This window comes from Malus domestica, chromosome 02, assembly GCF_042453785.1.
Source record: "Malus domestica chromosome 02, GDT2T_hap1".
NCBI classification, from domain to species: domain Eukaryota; kingdom Viridiplantae; phylum Streptophyta; class Magnoliopsida; order Rosales; family Rosaceae; genus Malus; species Malus domestica.
In genome coordinates this window covers 860,817-876,766 of record NC_091662.1, presented here as the reverse complement: position 1 = coordinate 876,766, position 15,950 = coordinate 860,817, and the positions used below count along the sequence as shown (strand labels likewise).

At 40.1% G+C, this 15,950-nt stretch overlaps 4 protein-coding genes and 1 long non-coding RNA gene across 6 annotated transcripts; 3 read left to right on the top strand and 2 right to left on the bottom strand.

Annotated features, from left to right (window-relative positions):
* Positions 1 to 1,729: 1,729 nt before the first annotated feature.
* LOC139188106 (uncharacterized) lies at positions 1,730 to 2,247 on the bottom strand. Its single transcript, XR_011571284.1, has 2 exons — positions 2,117 to 2,247; positions 1,730 to 2,003 (listed from the first exon to the last, which is right to left on the bottom strand). It is a non-coding gene; the product is annotated as an uncharacterized lncRNA (long non-coding RNA).
* LOC103406703 (sugar transport protein 7-like) lies at positions 2,198 to 4,990 on the top strand. Of its 2 annotated transcripts, none has more exons than XM_029108631.2 (4): positions 2,198 to 2,661; positions 3,286 to 3,605; positions 3,695 to 4,321; positions 4,412 to 4,990. In XM_029108631.2, exons 1-4 carry the CDS (start codon positions 2,517 to 2,519, stop codon positions 4,874 to 4,876), a joined length of 1,557 nt encoding a protein of 518 aa, XP_028964464.1. In that variant the 5' UTR covers positions 2,198 to 2,516; the 3' UTR covers positions 4,877 to 4,990. The 2 variants fall into 2 exon arrangements, with proteins under 2 accessions (XP_028964464.1, XP_008343915.2); XM_008345693.4 differs by having other exon boundaries at positions 2,634 to 2,769.
* Positions 4,991 to 5,789: 799 nt separating this feature from the next.
* On the bottom strand, positions 5,790 to 6,921 carry LOC103406702 (uncharacterized). Its single transcript, XM_008345691.4, has one exon. The coding sequence runs from the start codon at positions 6,794 to 6,796 to the stop codon at positions 6,173 to 6,175; it is 624 nt and encodes a 207-aa protein (XP_008343913.2). The 5' UTR covers positions 6,797 to 6,921; the 3' UTR covers positions 5,790 to 6,172.
* Positions 6,922 to 9,537: 2,616 nt separating this feature from the next.
* Positions 9,538 to 11,728, top strand: LOC103447242 (small ribosomal subunit protein bS6m-like). Its single transcript, XM_008386420.4, has 3 exons — positions 9,538 to 9,685; positions 9,916 to 10,119; positions 11,281 to 11,728. The coding sequence occupies exons 2-3, from the start codon at positions 9,937 to 9,939 to the stop codon at positions 11,545 to 11,547; spliced, it is 450 nt and encodes a 149-aa protein (XP_008384642.1). The 5' UTR covers positions 9,538 to 9,685; positions 9,916 to 9,936; the 3' UTR covers positions 11,548 to 11,728.
* Positions 11,729 to 12,174: 446 nt separating this feature from the next.
* LOC103426692 (uncharacterized) lies at positions 12,175 to 12,504 on the top strand. The gene has a single exon (XM_008364777.1). It carries the CDS (start codon positions 12,175 to 12,177, stop codon positions 12,502 to 12,504), a length of 330 nt encoding a protein of 109 aa, XP_008362999.1.
* The last annotated feature ends 3,446 nt before the right edge of the window (positions 12,505 to 15,950 follow it).

Here is a 15,950-nt window from a genome sequence, read left to right as displayed (position 1 = left end):
TTTATTTTTATCATCCACTCACACTGAAGTTCCGTAAAAGCAAAAAACATCTCAAATTCTTGAATGGATCGTCACAGCATGAATCAGGTGAATGAAAAATTAGGCGTATAATTAAGAACATGACTAACAAGAATTCTTGTATACTATACTTGGGTCTAATAGTCAGAAAAATAAAAAAAGTTGTTGTGAGTTATAACTTGCTCTATGTTTACAAATATACTTTTATAAACAAGTTAAACTCATCTAATAAAAGTTACAACTGGTCGCAATTTAGTGTCGAAATCATTACAACTATATATCATTTTTGCATATCCATGAGCTAACTTGAAAACTTCTCTTATCAAATGAAGATCAGATACCATTAAATCAACTAATCACATGTTTAGGAAATTCAACTTTTAAGAATTTTTTACGGTACATGCATATATATACTTAATACATTCAACATCTGACGATCTGATATGCGACCAAAAAAAATAAAAAATATCATATATATAAACGTATCTAATTGTTAAATAACAAATATATTAATTATATGCATGTATCGTAAGTCCGTAACCAGTTTTCAAAATACGAGGAATGAAGAAAAGCTTCGCAGTTACTTTTAAAGATTGCCTAATATTTTCATTCATCTTTTTGCTTCTTTTTTTTCCTACCACTTATGATTGCCCTGCAATACTAGGACCAGAATGACTGGGATATTCCACAAGAATCAATCAAACACAAACAAGACTAACTCCGGCGTCCCCACGTTTTCTACCCACTACCACATTTCAGCTTCCACCTTAATGAATCGGGATCCTCGTTGGATCTTCCTTGTAAAAATATCAGAGATATGTGAATTGTGCTCGTTCATCATATATTATGCGATCAAAAATTATTTTAAAATTTTTATTTAAAATTAAATATAAATAGTACTTGATAAAAATTAATCACGATTCATGAATTCTCATTATCATTACCAAAAGGATCCTGTTGGCACCTTAATCACTCTTTCTCTTTTAAGTGTCAATCATACACACGTTGCCCTTACAGTGGATATTGAATTGACCCCATAAAGCAAATAAAGTATAATACTATGTCACTCCCACAATAATCATTCAATGGTCGTACTCACCAACTACAATCATTCAAGCCTGCAACCGTCAGCAGGACGAGAAATTGTTGTATTGTATTGATAGGATCATTTAGTCTAATTGATGTCAGTGGTATAATATGTGAAGTGTCTATAGGAACGTGGATTTAATATGTATAGTCCTGAAATACGAATATCTAATTTAATCAGTTCAAATGTTATAATATGTGAATTGGCTATAGGACGTGGATTTATATAAGAATATATAGAATTTTGTTTTAAATAGAGAAAAATTAGTTCTTCGGTAATAGTAGCGTGCAAGACACTTACTCTTTTTTAAAGAGATGAGGACCATTACATCCAGAAACTCCCTTCCCATCCCTCCTCCAACAATTTTATTGATAACAAATGAAGTAAACGAAAAAGATAAAGGCGGGGGACTATGCCAAGACCGCAAAGATAGAAACGATCAACAAAAACAATAATCAAAATAAAACGAATTGTCACGAGCATGAGTAAAAGCTACAAAATCTGGAATCATAAATCACTAATTATAAGCATAATTATCTGCCTCAAAAGAAGTTAAGTATCTGCAACCTAATTTATTTCTCTATAACTATGCATACACATAAATCGCATTTGAGGAGGCCGTTATCGACAATTCATCCAATCCATCATAAAAAATCACAGAACCGCATTAGAACCCTTAAAAAGTAAAGAAAGCACACTGCTACAGTATTAGTGTATCACTAAATATACCTATTATGTAACATATGAACTGGCTATACGACGTGATCGCGCTCCACCATCCAAAAAAATGCCCTCTGTCATCTTTCTTATTTTTTCCTTTTTCATGCGTTACGTGTAATCCAAAGCATCATACTTTAGTACAACCAAATTCCAAACAAAGAAGACAATATTTGAGAACCTGCACCAAATATGAAACCAAAAACATGCAACAAAGTCAGTTCAAGTGGAAAATTGCAAATCAACAAAAGAAAGCATGGACATTATTGACTCATCATAAACGTGAAGGGGGACCTGTCTCTATCTGATCAAGTTTCAGCTTGGTTGATATGAATTTATCAGTCAAAATCCTCGTTGGATCTCTGTGTTTGAAATTGACATATTCGAAAATTTAGACCGCTCAAGAAAAAATAATCTAAACAGAGAGAGAGCACAGCAGTACAAGGAGGATCCATAATATGGATTAAATCTCCTTTTTATAATTTAGATTAAACTAATGTATAATATCGTGGTTTCAAAGATAAATTTAAGGTTAGATATGTCACCAACTTCACATTGCAAAGAAACAAAGTGAGAATAAATTTAAGGTTAGATCCTCCTCCTTTCCCAGAAAGTTGAGAGTTTTTTTTTTTTTTTTCTCTCTCTCTCTCTTTCTTCTGTGTCGTAGCAGGAGCTATCTCCTCTCTGCTTGGAAATGGCGGGAGGGTCGTTCGCGCCGACCGGCGTGGCCAAGGAGAGGGCACAGCAGTACCAAGGGAGGCTCACCCCTTATGTCATCGTTGCCTGCATTGTTGCCGCCGTAGGCGGCTCTCTTTTCGGTTATGATATCGGAATTTCAGGTAACCTTTCACCTTTTTGTTGGCTAGCTCTTTGGTCTTTGCCTTTTTCAGGGTTTCATGAGGTAATCTACCGAGCCGTACAAGGAAAGAATTAGGGAATGATGACATGTAAGCAAAGTTAGTGGTGAAAAGTTCAGCTTTCTTACATGGTATCATAAATTTTGGGTAGCTGAAAATGGACAAAAAATATAGGTGCAACAGGGTGTATATCTCCTTGTGCTTATCTCTCTCCTCACGGTTGAGAAGAAGGGTCGAGGAGAGAGATATGCACAAAAAAAGGATATACAACTAGTTGCACTTAAGTTTCTTTTCTTAAAAAAAAAGTAAAAGGAGAACACATTCTTATTGTAACTTACAAATGTCAGGATGATATTGTGACGGTATCTCAAGTCAATCACATATTGCCACATGTTTTTAACTTTCCCACATAGCTGTGTGATTGATTTGAGGTACGATCACAATATAGTCTGGAATACCGCCACAGTGTCATCACCGTTGTAGGGAAGTTTTCGGACGGCCATAAAATCGGTAACATGTATGATCGTGCTTGTATGTGTGTGAAATATGGAAGCAGAAATCTTACTGAAGAATCTCTTCTAAATGTTTGGTTTTAACTTTCATTAGGCGGGGTTACGTCGATGGACGGATTTCTTAAGAAATTCTTCAAGACAGTGTACAAAAACAAGACGCATGCCCGGGAAAACAACTACTGCAAGTATGATAACCAGGGTCTTGCAGCGTTTACCTCTTCGCTGTACCTCGCCGGTTTAGTTGCATCTTTTGTGGCTTCTCCGGTCACAAGAAATTATGGACGCCGAGGAAGTATAATCTGTGGCGGAGTCAGTTTCCTCGTTGGAGCAACTCTAAACGCTTCAGCTGAGAATTTGGCCATGCTTCTCTTAGGTCGGATCATGCTTGGCGTTGGTATCGGATTTGGAAATCAGGTAACTAATTCACACAACCAATGACTTACTTCTGTCAACAAAATGTTCGTATAAAACTGATTTCTTCTGCTTGCTTGTTTGTCTTGAAGGCCATTCCGCTATATCTTTCAGAAATAGCGCCAACGCATCTTCGAGGAGCCTTAAACATGATGTTTCAGTTAGCAACCACGCTTGGGATCTTCACAGCCAACATGATAAACTACGGGACTCAAAAACTCGAGCCATGGGGGTGGAGGCTCTCGCTAGGGCTGGCTCTAGTACCAGCTGCGGTAATGACAGTCGGAGGAATATTTCTACCCGAGACACCAAATAGCTTGATCGAACGAGGATGTAAAGAAGAAGGAAGAAAAGTTTTGGAGAGAATTAGAGGAACCAAAAATGTCAGCGCAGAGTTTCAGGACATGATGGATGCAAGCGAGTTTGCCAATGCAATAAAGCACCCGTTCAGAAACATCCTCGAGCGAAGGAACAGGCCTCAGCTCGTTATGGCAATCTTCATGCCGACGTTCCAGATCCTCACGGGGATAAATTCGATTCTGTTCTACGCTCCCGTGTTGTTTCAAAGTATGGGGTTCGGAGGAAATGCTGCTCTGTACTCCTCTGCTTTGACCGGAGCAGTTCTTGTCACGTCTACGCTGATATCCATCGCAGCAGTTGACAAACTGGGACGAAGAGTTCTGCTCATTACTGGTGGAATACAAATGATTGTATGCCAGGTAAACTTCATTACAATTCAATTAGAAAAACTAATTGAAAGTTCTAAAGACGCTTAAACGCTTAGTACTCTCTTCTTCAACGCGAAACAGGTCGTAGTCGCGCTAGTCTTGGGGTTCAAGTTCGGGGACAATCAAGAACTGTCGAAAGGATTCTCAGTACTGGTGGTGGCCGTGATTTGCCTCTTCGTGATAGCTTTCGGGTATTCATGGGGTCCTCTCGGGTGGACAGTGCCGAGCGAGATCTTCCCTCTAGAAACCCGATCAGCTGGACAGAGCATTACAGTGTCTGTGAACCTTCTGTTCACTTTCATCATCGCCCAGTCGTTTCTCTCCCTCCTGTGCGCGCTCAAATTCGGGATCTTCCTCTTCTTCGCGGGATGGATTACTATCATGAGCGTGTTTGTTTACCTGTTTCTTCCCGAAACCAAGGGGATTCCGATCGAAGAGATGATACTGATGTGGAGAAGGCACTGGTTCTGGAAGAGGATAATGCCGGAAGAATATCCTGAAGCTGACGACTCCGTTAATGTCAGGCCAAACAATTCAACAATTTGAGATATTTTAGAGCATAATGAGGTGTAAATAAAGCAGATGATCGTTGCAATTCAGTTTTAAAGGGCTTGTTTTGGAAAGTACTTTTAAAATGATTAGAAGCGTTTTTAGTGAAAATATTTTTGAATTAATCCTCAGTAAAAATACAAGCGAATAAACCCAACTTTTATCCCTAAATGCAGTTTTAATCATTTTAAAAGCACCTTCAAACCATCCTAAAATATATTGAGTGGAAGCAGCCAACTAGCCTATTTCCCTTGAATCAATGTCCCTATATATGAAATTTCCGGGCACCTACATTACTCCCAACGGGGTTTTCTCCATTGCGAGGAAGTCGCGAGATGTGAGTAGCCAGTCGATCTGCCCAAGACGGACAACCAGCTGGTCGATCTGCCAAGGCGGACAACCAGCTACTCACATCCGTTACGGGATTTAAGTGGCCGAACAATCTGTATTGGGATGAGTATCGATCTGCCTACAGTGGAAACCGTCTACTCACATGTCAGTTGCGGGATTTGAGTAGCGGAAAATCGGCCGAATACTGGCGGGCAGTTGTTGCAGGCCGGTTGTGACGCAGGCAACCAACTCCTCACATATTGCGGGTTGCAAGTAGTCGGGTCTACGGCAGAGAATCGCTACCCAAATATCAGGATGTGAGTAGCCGAACATTCTACCCAATACATGGGAGAACCGGTGTGAGTAGCCGATCATTCTACCCGATACATGGGAGAACCGGCAACTCATATCCTGTTCGCCGGTTCACCGATTGATCTGTATTTCTTCCCAATACAGGCAGACAACCGGCTGCGAGTAGCCGGTAAACCTACAAATACAGTCAAACAACCGGCTACTCGCATATTTCGACACCATTTCTAACAAGAAAAACTCGTACAAATCCACATAAAGAACACCAGAATGATTGGCAAGGATTAAGCACAACATTTTATTCCTTGATGATTACTACTACATCATACAATATCTCTCTCTCTATACTTCTCTTTTCATCCAACCTTGTAAACATTTCTTGCACACTAAGTAAACTATACAAGGCACCAAGCACACAAACTTTCCTATTAATCTTCTTCCTTTGATTTGCACAAACCCTAGCAAGATATTTGCCCTAATCTTATCATCATTTGCTCGCACTCAATCAACTTTCCTCTTGAAAAAATAAAGGAAGCAAAGCGAACAATCATTACCAACTAACAGAAGAACCTTCAACGAGATTTTCCGGATCTCGGATTCATTTAACTTTCGATCAAACGATTCAAGCAGGCAGCCTTGCTAAATCACCATCGCTCACACCAAATCGAGCCGCAGCAGCCGGCGGAGATCGCTCGTTGCGGTGCCGTTCCTTCCCAAAAAAGCAGGCAGCGGCACCGAGCTCGGAGGCGGAGACGCGTAGAAAGCGCTCGATCCGGCATAAATCGCGTCCATGACCTTGAACTCGGCAGCTTTAATCTGCTTCTGCACGGTCTCCGGGTCGGGTCCCAAACGGTCCGTGGATCCCAAAACCAGATCCGGATCGTTTTCCTTGTTCGCCTTCGGCTTGCAATCGTCGCTGGCAACAACTCGTAGCCCTCGGTTGCCCTTCTCCGGGTTCAAAACCTCACCGCGCCTCAGGATCTTGACCTGTCCCGTCACAAGGTTTTTAACCGGCGCCTTCGCGACAACGGAGCGATCAGCGCACCGATCGCGAGGTCGGTCGTGCTGATTGGACTGAACCGCTATCGGACTCCTTTTCCGGCGGCGAGATTGATGAACATTGGCGGCGGGGCCATGGTTGGGGGCGGAATTAGGGTTAGGATTAGAGAAATTGGGGCTCCGTCGTGATCCGGAGCGGGGGGAGAGGGTTAGGGTTAGAGCTTCGTGGCGGAACCGACCTCGAAGGCAATCCTGCGATCGGAGAATCGCCGTCACCATTTTTTTCCCTCAGAAGAAGAAAGACAAGGAGAAAATTGAAAATTGCGAAAAAAAAAAAAAAATTTATTTAATTTCTTGATTTTCTGAAAATTTTGTTATCGGAGAAGAAATGCTATATTTTGCAAAGCATAGGGGAGCGTGTATTTATAGAGAGGTTCCGGTACGTCACGTGACGTCGCGTGAGGTTTGGAACCATCTCTGAGGCGCGTGGGCGGGTTAAGATTTTGACCGACGTGGTTTTGCAGTTATAGCGGGGGTTGAATTTACTGTATTGCACTGGTGTTTCACGAATTTACGAAGGCGACCAAGCAAGGTCTGCGCTGGCGTTTGTAATTTTGGAGTAAGAGAGGGGCAATGATGTGTGGTTCGATGCTTTAGTTGCCGTGAAGGGGACCGGAGAGCCACGCGTTAAAAAGTGAACGGGTGGAGTGGTTGATCTTGTCGACACGTGTTGACCGGGGTAACGGAGTTTTCCGTTTGGGCGGGTTTTGACTGGAATCGCGGTTTCGTAGAAGCTACGGCCTACGGAACAAGGGAAACAGTGGATCCGGGCTCCGGTGAGTGGGCTCTGGGTCTGTGTGTACCAACCACGTGTCTGGGCTAGGCAGATTATTGACCCATCAATGAATTGGACTGGATGTGTAACCAAAGGAAATTTAATTTGATTGGGTCCACTTTGGGTTGACAATAGTTGGGTATACCTACATAGCGTGAAGTAAAAGCTCGATTAGAAGTGATTTAAGAAAGAAAAAAAAAAAGGATAAATTTACTATCCTTATGTTTCATGGTTTTCAATATTTAGTACATTAAGTTTTTTTCATTACAAAGTTATACCTAAAGTGTAAATTTTGGGACAATCTCATACATCTGTTAGTCAAACCGTTAAATCTTTCGTTAACTGATGATGTAGTGCCCACGTGGATAATGAATGGCCGTCATGTGTCAATAAGGGTCCCACGTGGATATTAAAATTTTAAAAATTTAAAAATAATTACAAAAAAAAAGTTCTTCTCCTACAAACATCTTCTTTTCCATCCCTTCTCTAACCCTCCACTCTCTCCTCCTCTACACACCCTTTCCGCACACCATCTCCACTTTCTCTCTCTAACCCTCATATCCACACCCTCTCTGCACACCATCTCCACTTCACAGCTTATGGGCCACTCTACTTTGCCAAAGAGTTATTGAGTCGGGACCCCAAACTCGCTGTCGAGCTGGACTCCCGCGGTTCTTCGCCTTTTCACCTGACGGCGGCAAAAGGGTCAGTGGAAATGGTGAAAATCTAGTGTGAGTCAACCCATATATGGGTTTGGTGTTAGATCGCGATGGATTCACTCCCCTGCATTTGGAGGCGATTAAGGGGATAGTTGGTTGAGTTGCCCTGAGTCAAATTGGCGGCGAGGGTGTGCATAAGAGATAAGGGAAGGAGAGGGCCGGGGGTTGAGGTAGGGTGCCCATAAATTTTTTTTTTTTTTTTTTTTTAAATTAAGTGGGTTGGGGGTTAAGGGAGGGAGAGGGTTGGGGGTTGGGGGTTGGGGGTTGAGGGAGGGAGAGGGTTGGATTTGCACATATGGGTGGAGGTCGAGAAGGGAGGGACGGTCGGGGTTGAGGAAGAACAACGTTTTTTTTTTCTTTTTCTTTTTTGGTTGTAATTTTGTAATTTTTTTTAATATCTACGTGGGACCCTTATTGACACGTAACGTTAGTCATTGTCTATGTGGGCGCCACGTCATCAATTAACGGAATACTTAACAGTTTGACTAATGGATGTATGAGACTGTCCCAAAATTTACACTTTAGATATGACTCTGGGACGAAAAAAACTTGATGTACTAAATATTGAAAACCACAAAACACGAGGGTAGTAAACTAATATTTACCCAAAAGAAAAACTATTAACGTTTTAATAATAATGTTTTTAGAGCCAATTCATAAGAATATGTAATTGAATTATGAAAAAAATACTTAAAGTACTTGTGAAATGCAAAAACATTTTTTTTCCAAAAATGCTTTCAATTATTTTAAAAACACTCACTACGAGGTGTAAAAACTTGGATCTATAGTATGCTATCCAAAACTAATAACATCTGAAACCTATCTATAAGCCCTGTAAAGAGCTTTATCTTCTTTTTGGGTCTAAGCCCTTCATTTCATTGCAGATGTAGCCATTTGAAAAAATTTGAAAAAAATTAAAGGAAAGATTATTAGAAGAGGTAAGATAATAGAATATGAAGAATTGAAATAAAATGAGGTATGATACTATAAAATGGTGAAAAGTACGTGAGAAATAGTGTAGTAAAGACTTAGGTATTTATAGGAAAAAAATTATTTTTTTTTGAAAATTCGTCCAAATTTTTTTTTTCAAATTCCAAGGGTAACCTGACGGCAGCATAACGTTAGTTAACCGTTGGCATTCAAATGGGCTGAGCTGGAGGGCTGGTAAAATGTCAAGATTGACATTCTGGCGTTGAAAGGCTAGCAAAATGTCAAGCTGGCGCTAGAGGGTTGGCAAAATGTCAAGTTTGACATCCTGGCGCTAGAAGTGGCCAGCCCTCTGGCCTGATTTGGGGGCTTTAGCCTGATGGGGACTACAAACCCTTTGGCTTAATCCTTAGTTGGAAATAGTTTTCATGTCATTTGGATCTATTTTTAGCCCAATTGATCTTTGGCCAGATCGGTTGGAGATGATCTTATGTTCTATTTCGAGATATGTGCAGTATATGATGGGAGCCCTTATAAGTGGAATACGTGTCGTTCATTTCTAAACTGATAGACGGCCGAGATTTAAAGCTCAAAAACAATGATCTTCTCCACTTCTCTTCAGCCTCCATCGCCGTCTCTCCTCCGTCTGGGCTCTGATCTTCGCACTCCTCTAAAATACACTCCAAGGTACTGGGCAGCTCCCTCAAATCCTTTCTAATATATCCTTCGACTTCAAATCTTGGTTGCAATCGTTCCAGTTCTGGATTTTGAATCATGGGTTCATTTATTTATTTATTAATTTCATGCTTTTTCTTCCTGTAAATTCTTGATAACCTACTTCTATTTTTTCTCACTGCATCTGGATAGGTTTCGATTGATGAAAAAAGATGAAATTTCATTGCTTTTGGTGTTTACAGGTGAAAGAAAAGCCGGAAGAAATGCCGCTGTACGATTGTATGCTGCTGCTGAAGCCCCATGTGAGGAAGGAGTCTCTGATGGACTTGGTTGCTCGAGTGAGCAAACACGTTTGCAGAAGAAATGGAGTTATTACTGACATGAAGTCGTTCGGCACTGTTCAGCTCGGTTATGGTATTAAGAAGCTTGATGGAAGGTATTATCAGGTGGGTTTCTTTTTATCTTTCTGCAATCTTATAGTGCATTTGAATTATTACGGATTGTAGTCTTCTTCGTCGTTGCGTTTGAATTGTCTTATTTTTGCAATGAGAGCGTGTTGTGTAATTCTTTGCGCTTGCGGGTGGTTTTTAGTTGAGCTTGTTAATGCTACATTTTCTATAAGTTGAGGGCCAATGTGATGCCGCTGCAGTTTCCCATTCTCTTTGTTGTACGTAATGAAAAGTGTATGTGAAATTTCTTTAAGCTTCTTTTAATATGGAGGTTCGAGAAATGACAATTACTGGCCGAAGCAGGGATGATTTTTTCGTAGGTATGAACTAGTATTTGAATTGGGCTATAAAGTGCTGCTTTCTCTGTTTGTGTTAAGAACTTGAATTAGAGGATTTGAAATGTAAGGATGGAACCTCTAGGGGATGGCATAAAGTTGATAGCTTGCCTCAGAATTCTCAGGATGCTTAATTTGAACTATCTTAGGTTGTAGATTCTGTTACGCCCTCAGCAGGGGACGATGGACTCTGCTTGTAAGATTGTAACAATATCTGAATTTGAAGTTCTTTGCAATCTTTATAGCAAGACGGATGGTTTTCTGTCAGATCTTGCCAATCCCTAAACTTAGGAAAAATGACAACAAAAAAACAAAAAAGGTTGGCATTCTATCACAGTTTTAGAGTGCAACCGTAGCTTTACTGTTTGATAGTTCTTTAGACGTTTTGTCATCCCGAAGAGCGACAGTTTTCACTGTCTTAACACTCTTGAACATCTCCATTAGGAGAGTGGAATCCCTAAGTTGATTTTTAAAATGTCTTCCACCAATATGCAATCCTTGAAGGAGATTTGGAGCATTTGCAGATGCTGGTGCCTTGTTGAGAGGGTGCCTTTTATCCTGAAGGGTGAGGGTGATCTCCCTTGTCGGTTATTGGGTTTCCAGGGTTTCTGCTTCCTTGGTGGAAATGTAGATTTCACCAGATTCAGCACTTCTTGGAATATTCTAAAACTTTTGAGAGCTCTTGACCAATCTCATCAGATGCAGAAATAAATTTGTACTCTTTTGGTCATTTTCTATTTCCATATGTTGTCTCGTTGGTATTTCTAACTGTGGACGAGTTATTATGATTTTATTTATAACTCAAAGTTTCCATATGGTATAGGGCCAACTAATGCAAATGACAATGATGACTACACCCAACATCAACAAGGAGCTGCACTACTTGAACAAGGAAGATCGGTTGCTGCGCTGGCTGTTGGTTAAACACCGAGAAACAAAGTACGGACAGGAATTTCTAAGTGAAGAGGATTCAAAAAGTGAATTCAATAAGCTTCAGCGGAGCAGCATATATAATATGGATGAGTCCGAGACTGAGGATGATGACGACGATGACGAGGAATATGATGTGAAATATGACGTGGAAGGGTAGTGGAGTACTGTTTCAGGCATGATCCTTACCATTTTGTTGAAGTTCCTTGATTTACGTTTGACATAAGGTACGGCATCAGTAAGTGTTATGAACTATGTTGGGTGAATTAGCTTCTGAGCGAAAACATTGAATATCTTCTGAGCGTTAAAAGGATCAATGTAGTAGTTTAAATTTCTTTGTTTCTCGTGATGACGTATGTGTTAGGTTGATGTTGAGTTGTCGCAGGAGGAACTAGGGCATGCTGCGGGTGCTTCTAGCTCGGTTACTTGAACTACAAGTAACCATGCTTTGGAGCTTCCTTCTACGATTCTAACCTTGTGTTTGGATGGAGACGGCTGCCTATTGCATATACCTGTAAACGGGTTGGGTTTAATGGGTTTTGGTCGGGTTCAACCTAAACCATTAATTTAACGGATCATTCGGACCCAACCTGTTAAGTTAACGGGTCATCCGAACCTAACCCGTTAAGCTAACGCGTTACCTGTTTCACCCGTTAACTTATTTATTTTTTTATATTTTTATATTTTATAACATTTCATCCAAATTTTTTTTACATTTGCCTTCTTCGTCGTCAGCCTCCTCCACTCCCTAATTGCCATATCCTGCGGGGCACTCACGATGTTCTACATGACGGAAGTCTACACCTTCGGGCACAGGATTGAGACCGCCCAGAAGCTGCTGGGGTCCACCCCATACGACCTGCTCCTGATTCGGATCGGCGACTCCTTCTCCGGCCTCCTTCTCTTCGCGATCGGCTTCCTGCTGCTCATGGTCTCCTTCGTGAAAGATCGCAAGTTCCAAAGCTTCTTCGCCAAGGGGTGCACGTTGCTCCACGTTTTCATGGCGATGTGGCGGTTCTACTTCAAGCAACGGGTGGAGGACCTCGCCTGGGACTGGCTGAGGCAGACGGTCGGTGACGTCGTGCCGGCGGCGTCTTGGGTTTATGTTAAACCATAATGATTGGGCGATCTCTTAGTCTCAGAGAGCAAGCCGTGCAACGGTGCGAGAGAGAGTGAGTCGTGAGGGACCTGATGGTTTTCTATTAGGACTCTTGAAATTACACAAAAGTTCTCAGGTCTTAACCGGTTTCGCGAGTTCACCTAAAATGATCCGTTATTTAACGGGTGATTAACGGGTTGACCCGTTAACCACCTGACCCATTTATCATCCATCCGAATACTAATTTTAACGGGTCGGATGAAAAATGTCAGGTCTACTATTGCACATGAATTGCTTGATTCTTGTCCCTTAATTTCCAAATGGTTCCACTTTCTATATAGCAAACATGCCTTGCATTAACCACAGGAGGAAGGAAACATCCCATGCATTGAAAAACAATAAAACGGTAGCGTCTATATTTTACACGCGGAATGTCGTTTGGCATTTAGGAAAGGCATGATATCAAGAGAATCTGTCGAATATTGTCGGCGCAATCTGTTGAGATATGTTAGCAAATATTACATTAAACACTTAGTGGGCACAAAAGGGACCCATACCACCTATTTGGAGAGTCTTGGAAGACCTTCACATATACATTTTCTGAGATCATGGGACCACCTTGGTCTGAATGTACATCCGCCTCTGGTTATGCTAGAACGTTTAAATTAGACATGGATTTCAATTTATATTTATACTTCATCTTTTGTTTTCTCTTCTTTCTCTTTATTTGAGTTTCTTGACGCATACAAACATTCGTTTTTGTAATACTTAGGTTCTCACCCGTTAGAACCCCATATCGTAGCCTTATAAAAACAACGAAGATTTGGCCCATATTCTTGGGTAAGGATATAGGGTATACTTAGACTAGTCAGGACCGAAGTATTTTCGTTAACAAAATGTATATTAATCATTGAAAAATGTTATACTGTTATTTTGCCATAGATTTAGCTGTTACAGTAACAAGGAGAAAAGGGGGTGCCTTTCTTTAATCACTTTATTAATCCTATTCTTGCTTTATTGAACACATTATGCATACTTTATGCATGGTTAACGTCTTTTTTTGCAAATTGTTAATCCTATTTTTGCTTATTAGTTTCCGCACCACTAATATTTTGACTATATGTTCCCCCAATTGCATGTCTTTTGACCCTCCACTAATCTAAATCAGTGTAATAATTTTCATGGCACAGATCCACCGTTATTTTAGCGTTTTATGTTATTAATACAATACTACGTGGATAAAAACTTACATATTTCTTTGTATCATTAACACAACATCATAGCATCTTCAATGTAGACAATTGAGGAGGCAAACCCATTTTGATAAGCCACGTAGGCAAAAACAGCTCTAACAGTATAGGCAATTAATTTTGTCTACTCTCAAAGAAGGAGATCCCCTCCGGATCTTTTCCTCCTAATACATCAAGTTTGGGAATCCGGACAATTGAAATTTGATCAAACGGTTACAAACAAGGGCTTACTTTAAAAGTTATAATAAATTTAACCGTTGAATCAAATTTCAATGGTCCGAATCCCCAAACTTGGTAGATTAGGTGGAAGGGATCCAGAGAGGATCCCTTTCCGTATTTGCCTAATTCATTGGAGTGACAAACTTTTTCTACGAGGTAATTGAGTAGACAATATGCCACGTCGGTCGTTATAGTACAATTTTACTTACTTTAATTGCCTATATCATAAGAAATACTCACGATAATTATGTACCTGAACCACGAAAGTCCTCCGAACTTAATAACAAGTTGGCCCCCATAGGAAGAATGTGGAGAAAAGAATTTACAAGATAACGTAAATTAAAGTATAAATAATTGTACTTGTTATATGATTAGATGATAGAGGCAGAGGTATCAAATCAAAGCATAAGCCCCTCCTACTGTTTTGAGACTCTAATGGGAATCCAAGTCAGGTGAATTCTTTTCCTAAAAAGCTGTGTTGTTCTCAGCTGCACACGGGCAAATCCGTTTCAAATCAAATGCCCGTTGAAGTGTCTGTCCCTTTCAATTTCAAACCTGTCGTTGGGACACTTCTCTAGTAATTTACTAAGTTCTCTTATCAACATATTCCCGGCTCGATGTTGAGTCGGGAACAGAGATTCTTACATGTAATTAAAGTTATATCTTTATACGTAAACAAGACGAAGAGAAGAGAGATGTATATTCGATTGTACCCAAGCTTTTCTTGCTTCTTGTGAACAAACTACTCAGAATATAACAATCTTGTTATGTCTAAGTGTGTCGACTTTTTCAAGGGGATTTTCTATGGTACTATAGATTTGGTGTATGTGATACTCCAAGTATTTTTAACAGTTAGATATTTGTAATAAAAATCAAGATTAAACAGTTAAAATGGCCGAAATATCACAAACTCTTACCCTGGAATCATGGGTGGATGTACATTGGGATCAAGGTGGTCCCAAGACCACGTAGAGTCCGAGAAATATATATATATATATATATATATATATATATATATGTGTGTGTGTGTGTGTGAGGGTCTTTCGAGGACTTTCTGAATGTTTGGTATAAGTTTCTTTTGTACCTACCAAATGGTTGATATAATGCTTGCTAGACATATCTCAACAAGTTGTGGCGACATCATTCGACAAATTCTCTCAATATCACTCACAGATTGTTTCGTCATGTGTCGACATCTGTTGGCATGTGTGCAATATAGTTTGACTTAAGATAAGAAACTCACCAAATGTCGACGAATGTCTCAATAGAAAATTTGATTTTTGTTTTTTAAGCATTGCAATAATAGAAGAAAGTCACGAAATTCCTGAGGGTTTTTATAGTCACTCTAACCCTGTGAGAACCACTGCATGGGAGGGTCCCTCTCGTGAGTGGTGATGCCAAACCCCAAACTTGAACAGCTTGACACTGTTTCCTTTGAATCAAGCAAGACACTCGCATGACATGTATGAGTAGAATTTACATGCAACTTGAACGTCAAAATCGAAGTATTGTAAACTTATTTAAAACACCATCAAAATAACGTCTCCAATATAAGTTTCTTTCCAAAAACATGTATCACACGTTCAGAAGCTTGCATTCTCGGTAATTCACCCACTGAGTTACTGTTAAGGTCAAGGTTCAAGCACGGGGGCTGTCAAATTGTAATTACCCTTTTTAACGTCCTCGAGGGACACTAAAAGCTGTGGCTCATCACAAATTAAGAAAAAGGTTACTTTTATCGGCAACTTGTCTTTTACTCTTTCATCTTTCCTGCACTGCACGGTCTGCATCGGCTGCTCGAGAAGGACTATATGGAACACAATTATGGTTACTGTGATGCCTCGTTTTAATAAAACAATGATATGTGTAAGTTTTATAACACATTATTTTATATTATTGGATTGAGACGTTATTTGTAAGTTTTTATATGGCTCCCTAAGTAGAGTTATGAAAGAACAACGAATCAATTTTTATATTCTCATTTTCTCATTTTAC

Coding starts and splice junctions, on each gene's coding strand:
- LOC103447242 (XM_008386420.4), top strand. CDS start 9,937: ATGCCGCTGTACGATTGTATGCTGCTGCTGAAGCCCCATGTGAGGAAG. Junction 10,120..11,280: donor TTGATGGAAGGTATTATCAG/GTGGGTTTCTTT, acceptor CATATGGTATAG/GGCCAACTAATGCAAATGAC.
- LOC103406702 (XM_008345691.4), bottom strand. CDS start 6,796: ATGGTGACGGCGATTCTCCGATCGCAGGATTGCCTTCGAGGTCGGTTC.
- LOC103406703 (XM_029108631.2), top strand. CDS start 2,517: ATGGCGGGAGGGTCGTTCGCGCCGACCGGCGTGGCCAAGGAGAGGGCA. Junction 2,662..3,285: donor TTATGATATCGGAATTTCAG/GTAACCTTTCAC, acceptor AACTTTCATTAG/GCGGGGTTACGTCGATGGAC. Junction 3,606..3,694: donor GTATCGGATTTGGAAATCAG/GTAACTAATTCA, acceptor TTTGTCTTGAAG/GCCATTCCGCTATATCTTTC.
- LOC103426692 (XM_008364777.1), top strand. CDS start 12,175: ATGACGGAAGTCTACACCTTCGGGCACAGGATTGAGACCGCCCAGAAG.